This window comes from Chaetura pelagica, unplaced genomic scaffold (assembly GCF_000747805.2).
Source record: "Chaetura pelagica isolate M959 unplaced genomic scaffold, ChaPel_1.0 scaffold108, whole genome shotgun sequence".
In the NCBI taxonomy this organism is placed as follows: domain Eukaryota; kingdom Metazoa; phylum Chordata; class Aves; order Apodiformes; family Apodidae; genus Chaetura; species Chaetura pelagica.
Window position 1 is genome coordinate 3,361,843 of NW_009970718.1, and position 15,125 is coordinate 3,376,967.

Here is a 15,125-nt window from a genome sequence, read left to right on the forward strand (position 1 = left end):
CTGCTGAAGGGTAGTGGTTCTTTAATTCATGTCTCTTTAAGCAGTATCAGTAACAAAGATTCTGTTAAACATTACCAACACTGTAGAAAGATCTAAGGGTAGGATTCCAAACTGACTGATTTTTCAACTACAAGAATTTTCATGTACTAGTTAAAAGACTGGATGTACTGTGAGATAAAGTCAGACATCCTGACAAACAGCTATTCCTCTGCCTTGCAGATGCAGGGACATGGATGCTGAAGTGGCTATTTTGGACTTTGTCCATTCTTTGAAGCTGGGGGACATTCTGATGCCTCCATCACTCACTATCCTGGATTGTGGAAAATATTGTTCAAGTACAGCCATAGCCCTCTGTGTCATCAGGCATCCTGCTCTACCATACAGAGAAGGAAGGGATTCTACATCTGCAAGCAGGACAGCAGAGGCAGAAGAAGAATATAACAAGACATTTTAGAACAGAAATTAAAAACTGTGAGTTCACGTACAGACAAACCCTGGCAACTAAAAAGATCCTTTTTTGAATTGGGCCTTCTGGAGTGATGTTTTCCAGTAATTTCATTTGCACCTGTCTCATTTAAAGAACGTGGTACCTGCTGAGTGGGAAGGTATGTTGATCTCATATTGTGTATCAACAACAGCTGGTACCTGCCAGATACTCTTGGTAAGTCCTAAGGGCAGCCCCTTTGGACTTAATTAGATGAGCTCTTCTTTGGATGTGGAGGTATGCAAATTGTCCAACAGCTGATGAGGTATAACCAGCACTTTTCTGCTACAAACCAATACAGCCTTTTCTTCAACTGATTTTGGAAGCTTTTAGACATTACGGGGAATGAATTCAAAGGAATTAGGATCTGACACAGAACTGCAGAGCACATATTAACTTGACCTGAACGCTCTTATTTTAGGATTTTGCCCTCAGTGGTTCCAGTTTTTTAATGCAATGAAGCTTGAGGCTGCAATATCTACTATCTTAGCCAACTCTTTTTTATGAAACAGTAGATGAGAGACAGCCTTCAGAGCACCAATAACACTGTGTAAAGAAACTATAAAGAAAAGCTGTAGAGGGGCACAGAGGAAGGTACCAGGTACCATGCTAAGTGCAATATTTACATGTATATAAAATTTAAGACTCCCCAAACCCATGCAGTTCTCAAAGACTAAGTGGCTGATCTCTCATCACTTTTCTGGAAAGAAGATGATGCATAACATAATTCCATGTCCAAGGGAAAAGCAGTAAGTGCCAGTAAGATGTTGAAGCTCTGCAGCTGCATTTCCCATCATTTCACTTGGTAATTGTAATAGAGACCACAGGTCTACTCAGGAGCATAATATGAAGCAAAACTAATAGCAAAGAAATCTCTCAGTCTTCCATTGCCTTTAGGTACAATAAAATGGAATTATGAATGTCTGCATTCAAGTGTATTAGTCAAAATACTCAATATTCTCAGACATGCCAAAGAAGCAGCAGTAGCCAAGGTCAATGTATGTATAACACAGGCAATTCAGCAGCTATTATTTATTATCAGGCACTAACAATGTCTAATGCTACCAAGCAGTTCACCCCTAGATGGGAATTTTTAGTATGATGTCCAAACGGGAGTATTTAATGCAAAAGGGGTAGGTGTAGTTTTGGTATTCTGTTAAGGAAAGGTTTTTAAGGAAATGCTCCTGTACGTCTCTGATCTTGACAGAGCTGTTTCTACCTGAATCATTAAAACTGGAGCCTTTGCTGAAGAAAAGCAGCTTCTGACTAACACTGACAACAGAAATGCTTTCTGTAGTACTGTTAGCATGTGTCCATGGGACACAGACACAGATTTGGGTGATACCATATAGAAAAGATTTGAACCCACACTTTCTTGGCTTTTAGAGGTTTACTCCACTGAAAGAGTTAACTATCTTGAAAGCAACTAAAACTCACAAAAGGTAAGTCAAACACAAGGCCCTTGTTGCACTCCATTTAAACACTCCTTTGAAGTAGTCCTAGAAAGCAAAACGGACGAGACCTCAAAAATACCTTCTAATCCCCACGAGGTTTAAAGTTTTTGTTGCCCTAAGAAAGAAATCAAGGCAGGCCCTGTTTCTCTTCAGTGTAATTCAGCATGGTTCCTTCTACAGTTCTGCAAGCTGTAGCCCTTGCACAGGCCAGAAAGCTTCAGAGAACACTGGCCCTGGATGCAGCAAGAAGCTCATACAGCTGCAGATGGGAAGTGGAGAAATGAGATTTGAAATCTGAGATTAGTAGAGCCTGGAAACTGCTCCCCCATTACAGCAGAGGTCTAAAAGACCATCCAACAACAACTCAATCTAATTACCTCTAACTAGAGGATACTGAAGAAGTGACAAAAGAAATTTGTTTTTAATTCTTTTTTTTCTTTAAACCCAATACAGGAATCTCTCACAGTGGAAAGATCTGACAGCAAAGAAACCAATTGCTTTTGTACTGCTCAACTCTCCATACTGCATTGGTTTTATGCTGTCTCTTCAGACCTTTTTCAGGGTTTATATTCTGTCTGAGACACAATGTCATAGGCTTCAATCCAATATAATATGATGTAGTAAAACTAATAAAATATCTAATCTTCCTTCCCATCTCCAGTTGCAACACATTCCAAAATTTGGAGCTGCAATCAATCAAATTGAAAGTGTTTTATTGTCAGTGACCACAGTTATCAGCAATGAAGTTTCCTGGTATCTGTAATTTAATTCTAATTACTTGTTATCCTCTGTGTACGTTTAATAAAGAGCTTCTGGTGCCTGATAGAAAAGGTCAAAATATTATAATAATTGCCACTTCTGCACACTTGTAGCAATCCCCGTGGTTCTTTTTTTCTTGGCTTTTCATTTGCCTAGAAATTGCTGCTTAATTGTTGCTTGTTTGCAGAAATCTTAACAGAATCACTTTGTATCACTTAAATCTCTTGAGATACCACATGCCAAATCACTATCTTCAACCCACAAGACAAATGTTATATTGACATTGAAGATAAAACATGGGTTATTGAGAATATTTCCATAAATGCTGGACTAGAGTTTTACCCATGCCACAAGTAACAGAAGGGCAACACTGTAATCAGAGGGATCACAACTTCTTCTTTGCACCTTCTTGTCCTAACACCTGGCCAGCTAGCACTGACATTTAGTTAGTTCTTGACAAAGAAAGCTTCACTTATGAAAGCAGTAGCTGACTCAAGTTGCTGATTCCTTCTGGGAATTTAGACTTTCAGCTGCAGTGAAAATATGTTGAAATAAAGTATTGATGATGGGGCTACCGAAAAGGTCATTCTTGCTCCTGGAGAACTGTCTGTGTCTGCCTTAGTGAAATTAATTCAGTTGCTTCCCTTTGGGACCAATACAGCCCCACCAATGTGAGCTTAAACAGCAAGGTTTACACTGTGTGAGCACTGAATATTTCAGCACTCAGAGACAGAAGGTTTCTCCCTTCTCCTAATTTTGCCCTAAGTAGCAAAACAGACTGGTTTGTTCTCTTATTTAAGAGCAGTAGCCTTCAATAGCTTCAGAGCTGAATAACATTCCATAATAAGAGATCTGCATCTAAAAACAACTGTGTTCTTACTGAACTGCTGTTCTCTCTAACATCATTCATAAAAAAAAGGGAAACCTTCCCATCTCCTTGTCCCCTGCACCTTGCTGCAGCCCTAAGTCCGCTGACTGGTTTGTAAGGTTGTTCTTTGAACTGCAACTTCCTACTAGCAGTTAGCCTCTGCACAGGAGAAACACTCAGCATTAACCCAGGTGTGGGGAAGGAGTGTCAGGGTAGCATAATCATTCTTTGCAATTGGGAAGTATATTCATCACAGACTTTCAGTGTACATGGAATGATAGTAGAGGAACTGAGGTCTGGGCTGAGGCCTGTTTCTACACGTACAGAATCTGACATATAAACAAGATTACAGCAGAGTGACAGATAACAGTGCATACCCTCAGCCCACGGGAAATCACTTATGCAAGAGCTGTGCACAGAGAAGATGTAGGACCAGAGAGACTGTGTTTTAAGCATCATGCCTGACTACTTCACACATTATCTTAGCAAATCATAGACATGGCCACTAGGGCTCCACCTATGTGTTTGGAATACTCACACTTTATTTCTCTTGCCTTCTGTTTATGATGCTTATTTAGACTACAATTGCTTTGGGTCAAGGTATAACTTTAATTGACGGAGTGCCCAAGAGCATATTTGACCAGTACAGAGATATTAGACAATACTGTAATGCAAATCAAAACACTACCCCACCACTTTTAGATACTGACCTTCACAGGATTCTCCATTTGGTGAAAACATTCCATTGTCATGGTAGCCATCTCTGCACTCACAGTGGTACCAACCAGGCAGGTTAATGCAGTTAGCACGGCTGTCACACTGAACAAAGCCATCTGAGCACTCATCAATGTCTGCACAGAGAGAACAACAAAAAAGAAGGAGAAAATTCACACAGAGGAAACGGCTATACTTGTCTGATGGAAGAGCAAGGTCTCTGGTATTTCTGGTTTTCACACAAGTATTTTGATTACTGACATTTGAATTTCCAGAATTATTTATCCAGAGACTCAAACTCTTAAAAGTGCTTAAGCAGTTGATCTAGTGTCCTCCAGGGTGAGGCTGTGAAGGAGAGGCATGGTGTGACCACTGAGATATATGTTAAATATAACAAAATTCTGCCCACCACTGTTAGCTCTCATTCATGTCAACTGTTATTTTCATAGAAGAAAGTGTAAAGTGGATAAGAAAATCAATTGTGACCTGCAATATGGGCACAAATCTCTTTTCTGAGTATATTATTGGGTGCATAAAGATATACTCACTCTGGTCTCCTATGAAATCCATTCAAACACAAACTTAAAAAAAATGCTAAAGCTTCTTTATCCATTGAAAACACTTTGTTCCACATTTGAAGGAATGAAAATTATTAGGTACAGGGGGACACCTGCTTATCCTGTAAGGTATCACTCAGTCACCAACATTTGGTTTTAACTGCGTTTTATTTCTACATGTGAGGGGGTAGGCAGGATGTGCTCTGGGTATTTTATCTACATGCCAAATAACATCTCTTTGGAAGCGCTTTGAAATAACTATACAACCATATGATTAGTATATTGTTTTCAAAAGCTTTGCAGTTCCTTGATGAAATTTAATTGGAAGTTTTTATTATTATGTCTCAGTCTCATTTTCTACTGACAATCTCTCTGACTGGGCAAGTCTGTTGGATATTACCAGCATTTATGATGATGAAAATTGGAATTAGAGTAATAAAATGGGTTGGGTTGGAAAGGATCTTAAAGATCATCTAGTTACAACCTCCCTGCCATGGGCAGGGACACCTCACTAGACCAGTTTGCTCAAAGCCCCATCCAACCTGGCTTTGAACACTTCCAGGGGGGAGCATCCACAACTTCCCTGGGCAACCTGTGCCAGTGCCTCACCACCCTCACGCTAAAACTACCAGTACTGATAGAGTATAGCACAAGCATGTATTTTTTGCTGCATTGTGTACCATAAAGTAAGCCACAAGCCTCTATTGGCTTAAAACATGGAATTTTTAACTCCACTATGAACTCCAGGATAATCACCTAAGTTGTCCTGCTGCAGGACTGAGAAATGCCAGACCAACAACCTTCTGCTGTTCAGCATGCCTCTCTCTAAATTGGTATAAACTCTGGCCTTTTCCTTGTGAGCAGTCAGGAGCAGGTGGGACCTCAGAGGTGTCTGAGAGATCAGAGGAATATCAATGGAAATTGTGTTACTGTAGTGAGAAAAGGCTGGTTTGCTATCTGTGCCTCATTTATTCCTATTCATTCACATACCCCTGGATTGCTTAAGAAAAAGGAAAGGAAAGGAAAGGAAGAAAGGACTACAATTTAGAAGTTTTCTTACCACTGGGAAATATGCCACCTGGGAGATAACTTGCCTGACAGAGCAGAATCTAAGTGACAGTGCTAAACACTTGGGATCACCTGGTAAAGAAAGGATAACTTGGACTTGGCCAAAGCTACAAGCCCTAGAGAAGCAATGAAGTATGCAACCTCAGAGGCTGAAAGAGAGGAGCTGTTGTTCAGACTTGGTATGAATCTTTACACTTTCTACTTAATAACATGCATTGAGACACTGGATGGTATATCTATCTTCTTTGGGAAAGTGGAATGTATTTATTGATGATGAGGTGGAGAAATGAGTGTTATTTAGGTCAATTTACAGATATGAATTAAAGAAAGCCTGTGCTCTTCTCTTCAGAGCAATTTATTTGTGAATCTGTAAGCCTTATAATTATAAGGACAGTATTGCAGGCACAGGCTGAATGCATTCTGATAAACTCATGTACTGATTATTCAGGAAAAACAAGCCTTGAATGTCATGACAGTTTTGGTAAGCTGACAACAAAAGCAGCTTCTCTGTATTTTTTTGCAAACTAGCTGACAAACCTATATCACAAGTAATATTACTTGGGATGAAATGCTTTTACAGATGCCAATAAGCAAAGAAATACTTTATCCTGGTTTTGATATAGCTGCATGTAAAGTTGAGTGGAGTTCTGTAAGAAAGGCGTGGATGGAAGCACAGCTGGTCTTTAAGAACTGTCCTATTGACAGGTTGTTAGCCTGAAGCCATTGCTTGGGAACCATTCTTGTACTCATGTTGAATTACTCCATTACTCCTTCCATAATTTTGCAGCAAACAAAAGAAATCCAAAACAATTCTCACCACTAACTTTTTAGGCAAATGAAATTTCACAACATGTGCCAGTAGGTTTCAGGATACAGATGTTCCTTATGCACAGAATTTTGTTCTAAAGGTCCCAGCTAATTTTGGTCATTAATTCTAGTAGAGACTTGCTCTGTAGTGGGACAAAATACAACTGTCACAACTGTTAAAACAAGAAAATGCAGCAGAAATGTGCTTTGCAGAGCCAAAGCATTGATTTCATGGAAAATTTTCTTGACATTTGGATAAAAGGATTTCTTTTTTCAAATGGACATAGCATAGCTCAGGAAGTGCTGCAAGAGTATCTATAACTAAAATTATCTTATTACTATGAGACAAGCAGCCAGAAATATTTTTTCTCTGTCCGATGGTGAAACATTCTTTGATGAATCATCTCGCAGCTGCTCAGTCAGAGATGTGAGCTGACAAGAGAAGAAAAACTGATTGAAGTTTTGCTTGGGCAGTAGCTATGATATATCAGTGGGCTATATGGAACATTAACAGTGCTAATAAAGTCCTGTTTCATGTTGTACTAGAAAGGCATAAAAAATGAAATATTACTCTATAGAAGGAAGTTACTGAAAGGTTTTAGATTTCCACTTATGAAAAAAAAATAAACAAAATATGTAACTACAAGGAAAGGAGAGATGTATTTTTTTCAATAGCAGCGGATGACATTTTTAACAAATGGACAAAACAGGCACCTTCTTCTAAGTATGCAAGTTCTGCTCTTTACCTGGCTATAAGAAGCTATGGGAAAGCAGGGGCAGAATAAGAAAGAAAGAAAAAAAAAAAGGAAGAAAAAAAAATAAAGAAAAACCCCAACAAAAAACCATCCCCATCCAGGAAGTAAAATAAGAGTCTCATGTGTGATGAGCCACAGCAAATGGCCTCATCCTGGTCCTGCTCCAGTTTATGGCTGAAATCCCATTGACTATCATGGAGGTGGCATTCTCTCTATTTTTTTATATTTCCTTTTCAAATACAGAGCACAATTGCACAAAACAAATCTCCCACCCCACTGATAGGAGTGGCCAAGTTTGGGACAGTAAGTAACACAGAGACAGTGGCTGTAAGTAACCTTCACTCCAAGCTGGAGAGCAGCAACTCAGCTGAAACGCAGCACTTCAGGCTGCTTGCTCTGGCTGCACTTCACCCTGTGGCATTTGCATTGCACAACTTTTGTGATTTTGGGTCTTGAAACACTGTGGCTGGAGACACACTTGTGAGACTGGGGAACCTACAAAACAGCAGGAACACAGGGACTCTCTCTACCCTAAGTAACTCATGGATGCAATCATGGCAGCGCTCTACGTACCCCGTTGCCACAAAACAGGGTCACTGATCATTACTCACTTGTGTTGTACACTATTTATCGTTGTACACTGTTTATTTTCACAAATTCTCTTAAGTTTTCTGTTATGCATTTTTCTTAAGCTGTAATCAGTCAGTCAGGTTACTTCCATGTTTTGTCACCCTTTTTTCAACAGAAAAAAAACTTTTTTCTTTTGCTAACTGAATCTTCACTCTAATCAAGCAGACACACAAAGGTATTCTGAAAGTAACTACTGTATACACCTAGCTCCCCTTGACATGAAAAGAACTTGCTCTTCCAAATCACCTTCTTTATACCTTAGAATCACCCATTTCCTGAACTGTGTCAACAGTTTCAACAATTAGCCGCTTGCTCTTGGGGACTCTGAGAAAACTCTCCTCCTTGAAGAGTAAAATAAGATCATTAGCAAATTATCCACTGGTACACTAAGAAAAAAGGAAAGCTAGCTGTGTGATGAATATTATTAGAGAATTTCTGTATAATAAAAGCTTTTGAAGATTGAAAGTGGTATAAAATTGCCAATTTGAAAGATAGCAGTACTCTTTCATCTAGCAATAGGGTCAAGCTCTCTAACGTGGTCAAACCGCTCAACAAAGAACCATGGTCTGGGCAAAGAAGGAGGGTTATACCATTTCATTTTACTCACGTCAAGACTGCAATATTAATCATCAAATCCTCCTCTCTCTCAGAAAAGCCTGTATGCCACCATCAAGCACAAAGTTACAGAGACACAAAGAACAACTTAGTCCTAAAAGCCTTTCTTTCATAAAGTGTTTTATCCAGGTCAATACAAACCAAAGCCCCAGTAGCCCTCTCCTGTCAAGAAGGCAATACCACAGATGGCAGCTGTGAATACTTAGCATTTAGTTATTTTCATTCTGGAAGTTTTTCTGGGATGTATAATACATGGCACTCAGCTATGACTGCCAATTAATAGAGACTTCCAATTGCAATAATGTGTCCCAGCCCTAATTTGGACTGGAAGTATTTATAGGAACTAATGAGCAGCCAGCAACTTCCATAAAATGTTCAGTCACTACTATCTTAGGCTAAATTTGAGATCTCATTCCAGGCAACAGTCTTTCCAGCCTAATGCTAACCTCCAGAGTTACCCATGTCTCAGCCCCATATAGAGTGTAAGTGCAAACACTGAAAGAAAAACAATTTCAGAAAGAGATCACTGAAGAAGTCGTTTAAGGGACTACAAAGCTGTTTAAAAAGATAAATCTTCGGTGTTTCTTTTCATGAATACATTTGGAACAGTCAGACTCTGATATGTCTTTGCATATGTCAATACATTTTCAAGGATGTTATGTCTGGCTTGGATATAAAATACTGTGTCCCAACTATTCAGACTTATGCTCAGATAACAGAAGGCCCAATAAAGATGATGTCTGAGTTATTGGAATTTAGTAAATACATATGCAAGGGTGGAAAGGCCTCATTCCATAGGACAAAATGAAAGTTCACTGCACTGCCTAAGTTATCTGCTGTCAAAACTGAGTTTTCTGGAGTAGCTTTGAAAAGAGTTCATTATGTCAACTGCCAGTTCTGGAGTCCCATTTCTCCCATTTAAGAAGAGAAAAGTGTTTGTGTTGGTTTCCATGTGACAGCAGATTTCTGTTATGACGATACGTGAGAAGAACCCTGCTGTTCAATCAGATTTGAGATCTTATGCAAAAACCAGGTCTCAGTAGAGAAATATAAGAGCCTGAACCAAGTTCAATACATGGGAGCTATCTTGTTAAAGCAAAGTATCAGCTTTTGGTATTTCCAGCCCACACTCCCATAGACCACATGCATATAAATATCATACAGCGGAGTAATAAAAACAAGACTACAGAAGTTGAGACTGCTGAAATAATGCAGGAAGATATCACAGAATCAGAGATTCAGCTATACCAGAAAACCAATGTTGTTTAGAATGCCTTTAAAATCTTTTTTTAGAGTCTGATCAGCTCCTTTCTTCTAAGGCTGCTGCTGATTCCCAAAGGAACTCTCTTCTTTGGTCAACAAAAATCCTAGAGCTTGATTTTTTTACATTTTCACTGTGATTTTTTCAGCTTCCATTAACTCTTTAATAAAGTCATGAGTACTAGGACATGCTTTTCACTGTATGGATTCTCACATCAAAGTTTTCATTAAGCCATGGAATATTCTTCATTTTAACTGCATTTGCATTCCAATATTTTATTCAGTTACAGGTTAAAATCATGAAGGACCAGATCACAGCTGGCCAGTGAAGCATAACAAAGAGAAGTAATCCACAATTTTATGCTAGCATAACATAATTCCATGAGCAAAAGGGATTTCTTTATACAGCATTAGAAACACAAGTTATCTCAGATACAGCCTTCAGAGAAGAGAAAAGACCATGTCCTTTCTCTTCATTCCCCCCTGGTTAATGAAATAGGCCCATGTCAGAAAAACTGCATTTTGAGTGCCCTTATACCTGTTGCTTCACTCTCTACACCTCCAAGATCTAGTAGAAATTCTATCTGAATCATTTTAAAACCATAAACTGGCTAAAAGGGAAAAAAAGCTTGGGCTATCAATGTCATGTTAAAAACTGTTTCAACAGGTTGAGTCAGTGCTGCAGATACGTTCTTCACTAAATATTTCCAACTGTCATGTTGCACAAAAAACAACCATTATTAAAAGAGGCCTTTTATTTTCTTTTTTTATTCTATCAAGAACATGATTGTGTTTTTTAAGGAAATCTGTCCATGGAAAACTAATTTAGTCCCATTAATAAAAAGGAAGCAAAATGTGATTGAGGATATAATACAGAATTGTAGTTCATTAATTCTTCAAGTATACAATTTTCCAGACTCCTGATCCCCCATTGATTTCTGCATACCCCCATAGGTCCTGCTAAATGCCAGCAAAAAGAAAATCAGTCTTGTTTTTATTTTGTGTCTGGCAGTACAGGTGCTTCAAAATTGGATAGAAACGTTATGAAAGGGAATTTTCCACTGACTGCTTCATCATGCAGCCCTGCTAACAATTCTTTGTTGTCAAAAACTGATCAATCACAGACCTTACTGATAACTGAAACTATGACAGTCTCTCATTACACACCCAATATCATCAAAGGAGGTGACATTTGAAACAATTGCAGATGATAATTCAGAGCACCTAATTAGCCATGATGAGCTACGTGCATCCATGAATAGAGCAAAAAAAGAAAGGATATATTTTCAACAAAACTCTGTGAAACCAATCCACAATAGAAGGACTAATTAAGAGAGGTGTAGCCATTGAAGAAAGATGTGGTTTTGCTTTGACTTTGTCCATACGTCTCAGTACAGCTCTGCATCTTAACTGTAACACGTTTCTGTTTCCCTGTTACTCCTGGCTTAAAAAAGATGGGTAATTATTTTCATCAAAATAGCAAAAGCACTTTTATGCCTAAAGCCATTTTAGTCACCTGATAGTGTTTGAAAGTTACATAGCTCCACCTGCAAAGCTTAGAAATAGGACTAACACACTAGTGCTACTCACTAAAGTTGTCTCTTGCTGGGTAAGAGCAACTGAGTCCTAAACAAAAGAGAACTAATTTATCTGAAAAGATAAGAGCTAGTCTGGCCAGCTCTTATCTCTTCTCTAAAGAGTGGGAAGGAAAGCTTTACTGCACAGCATACTGATCTAAGATGCTGAGTTTCCTCAAGTGAGGAATCAAGTCAGTCCTCCCCACGAGTTACAACTACATATTTGAACCAAGGATGCAGCCAGTACATTCTCAGCTTAGTTAGGGTTCAGATTTGCAAAAAATTGTTTCAGATCAGCACTGGTATGAATTACAGTAAATTTCCAAGAATTTATTTGAGACTATTTAAGGGAAAAAAACAAAAGAACTCACAAAAGAAATTAAAAATTTGGCTAGGAATTACTTGATGCTCTGACTTGAACTTGGTCTTCTGCTACTGTCTTCTAACTCTTTGGTCAGGGTACCCCACATACTGTATGTGCTTAAGTTAAAAACATTCTTACCTACATTTTTTTACCAATGACTTGCTACCATGATTCTCAGTCCATACACCAGTGACCATTAATTCAGATTGCTGCTTCTGAAGTCTAAAATCTTGTAGAGATTGTACAAAATTGCTGAAGCACAGAAAAGGGAAAAAAAACCCCAACCCACACTATTCCTTTGCTTGAGCAACAAACATACCATTGACATATATCTGCAGAGACTGCAGACTCCCTCATGTTGACAGCAAGAGGAAGGGCTCCTTAGGGATACAGGGCAATGATTGGCAGTGTTATAGATTTTCATTCCACTAACAGCTGAATGGCTCATAATTCATAAAAGAGAGAGCTTACAGTGAGTGATGAAGGTCATCTCTGTCTCCCTTATATAACAGAAGGAAATTCTATTATAATGCTGCCCAGCTGTACTATTCACATTCTATTTATAGCCCACTGTATTTTAAGAACCTAATTGAAATGTTAGTTTTCATGTTTATTAAAGGACGTTCTTTCCCATCACAAATAACATCTAAGTAGTGGATGCATTTTGATGGTTTGAACAAACAACAAAAAAAGAAAAAAATCCTGTCTCCTCCAAGCTCCTTTGTAGCACTCTTCCCTGGCTTTTCTTTTCTTTTTTTTTTTTTTTCTTTTGCCTTAAGCTGCTACGTATAGTATTGTAGTGTTGCAACAAGCTTTAGAAAATATGAAGAAAAAAGATAAGTACAAGTATGTGGCTCTTCAGCAGAGAAAAAAAATAGCTAGTTATTTAAAACTAACAAGGACTCCGAGAGAAATATGTACCCAGGAAATAATATGCACCCAGGAAACAGTGTCAGGCAAGGAAAATGAAGGGAGAAAAAGACATAGAAGGATGAAGTAGCAAAGGATCTTAAGCTGCAAAACAGAAAGGATGAGATAAGCAGGGTTCAAACCTAAATCCAGAATGCTCACCAAACTCTATATGGGCATGTTTTTGTTTAATTTTTGTCAAAGATTTACTTAGTGAAGATTTACTTAGCTTACATTCCAAGCTTCTAAAGTCACCAGCCCTGATCTTACTGCTCATTTTTGAGCTTATTTTTCATATCTGAGAAAAAATCAGGTTATAACAGGTATTAGGGTGACCTTCCTTCCAGACGTTGAGGCCAAACAAAATGCATCTCATCCACAGAACCCTGGCTTACCTCTTGCCTTGCTGCAGATCTCATTTGTTTACTCTCACAGAAAATTTTTAAAGCTTTTTCTGCAATTTAATGAGCTAGCCTTTCTAGAATATGTCCTTTTTGAAAGTTGAAGGAAAAGTATTTTCTTAGGCTTTATGAATTGGCTGCACGTCCTGCTCAGAAAAAAAATACAATATAAATCCCACCATGTCTTCTCTCAGATATTGACTTATTTGAATTGAGGAGCAAGGGGAGCAGAAATGAGATGACCTTTATCTTATCTGGACTTTTGCCACTGCTTTCTTCTGCAAACCTTGTCACCTACTCAACTTCCCCCATGTGTCTTGATTCTACATGTGTAAAATGGGGATAAAGTGCTTCTACCAGCTCTCCTTTTTTCCATATGTACCACATGGGATGATGCAAGGCATAGTTTGGGGAACAGGAGCACAATGAGGAGGAGGAACTACAGAAAAGGCCAACACATTTTGGTGGGAGATGAGGGGAAGAGCATTTGAGTTGAGATGAAAGCTGTACCTGCTGCCTTTACTTCTCTGCCTGCTTTTTCTGATAGCACAGACAGATCACAAAAGTCACAAGGACATTCACTGATAGTAACTGAAGTCTTGCATTTTTATTTCGTTTCCAAACAGATGTAGATGTAGACCATAAGTGCTGTTTTTTGTAAAAATACAATAGTCTCCTGTGCAGTTCTGCTGCACTCTAAGGATCTTTAATTTTTGTGGATATTTGAAGGAATACATATGTCATTAACTTCATGTTATTAGATATGTTCAGGGGAAGTATTTGAGGAAAGGGAGAGCCAATAAGCTATTCTGTACACCAGCACATTGTATTTCAGATCTCTGCATACAAACAGCTTATCTATATCATATATACCATGTTTGCCACCCATCTGCTGGGTCTGTTTTTCTGTAGCCTGAATTAGCAGTTAGAGTATCATTAAAATTCAGCATTCCTTGCAGGAAAGGCTTGTTCTCCAGGGGTTAGCTGAACACCTCTCCACAGTTTCTGAAACTGCCAATCATGGTTTCTTTTTCTGTTTTGAACTTCCTTGTAACAGTAAATATAAAGACTTGGCTTTTACTGGCACATAGGTAGCTAAAGTTTGGTGAAATTATTAACTATAAAGAGAATTTAAATGAAAATCATTACTTCTTTGCTAGATTTTTATTACGTGCAATATGCACTATTTTTTCTCTTCTCAGCAAAAGTCCTTTCTGAGTCTAAAGTTACTCTTGGACTGTAAACATCACATGCCCAAGTTTCCCAAGTTTATTGATGACTGAAATCCTTCAAAATATTTTAATTTTTTCCTGAGGAAAAAAAAAATAATGCAGATGTTCTTGGTGAAGAGTTTCAGCTGAAACTCTGTGCTAGATTTTCTTGCTCTCTCTGAAAAGGATCTTTCAAATTATTTTTGGCTGGAGGAGGACAAGTAAACTTTAGCCACTTTACACACTTTATACAAATTAATAGAGAGATCTCAGACAAGTCAAAGGGAACAGAGATGTGATGGCAGCCTGGACAACCTGCATCTGTAACCTAATTACTACCAGACTGTTTCTCAGACTCTACATAGGGTATGTAGTTTAGTGCTTTCCAAAATTATTAAGTTCCCAAACAAATCTGGGTTGTTCCTCATGCAGAATGTAATAATTTATGAGCTTCCATAGTGTGGTTTGTGTTGGGAGGGACTTATAAAGGTCATCTAGTCCAACACTCCTGCAGTGAGCAGGGGCATCTTCAACTAGATCAGGTTGCTCAGTGCCTCGTCCAAGGCCAGAGTGATCTTGATCGTTTCCAGGGCTGCAGTATCTACCACCTCTCTGGGCAACCTGTTCCAGTGTTTCACCACTCTCATTGAAAAAAAATTCTTCCTTATATCTAGACCGAATCTACACTCTTT

At 38.5% G+C, this 15,125-nt stretch overlaps 1 protein-coding gene across 1 annotated transcript in view; it reads right to left on the reverse strand.

Moving 5' to 3' along the window:
* Positions 1-15,125, reverse strand: part of NELL2 (NEL-like 2 (chicken)) — a 176,118-nt gene that overhangs the window by 13,218 nt on the left and 147,775 nt on the right. Inside the window, exon 15 of the mRNA XM_010006301.1 lies at positions 4,276-4,416. Within this exon, the coding sequence (XP_010004603.1) occupies positions 4,276-4,416 (141 nt within the window). The remainder of the gene's footprint in view (positions 1-4,275; positions 4,417-15,125) is intronic.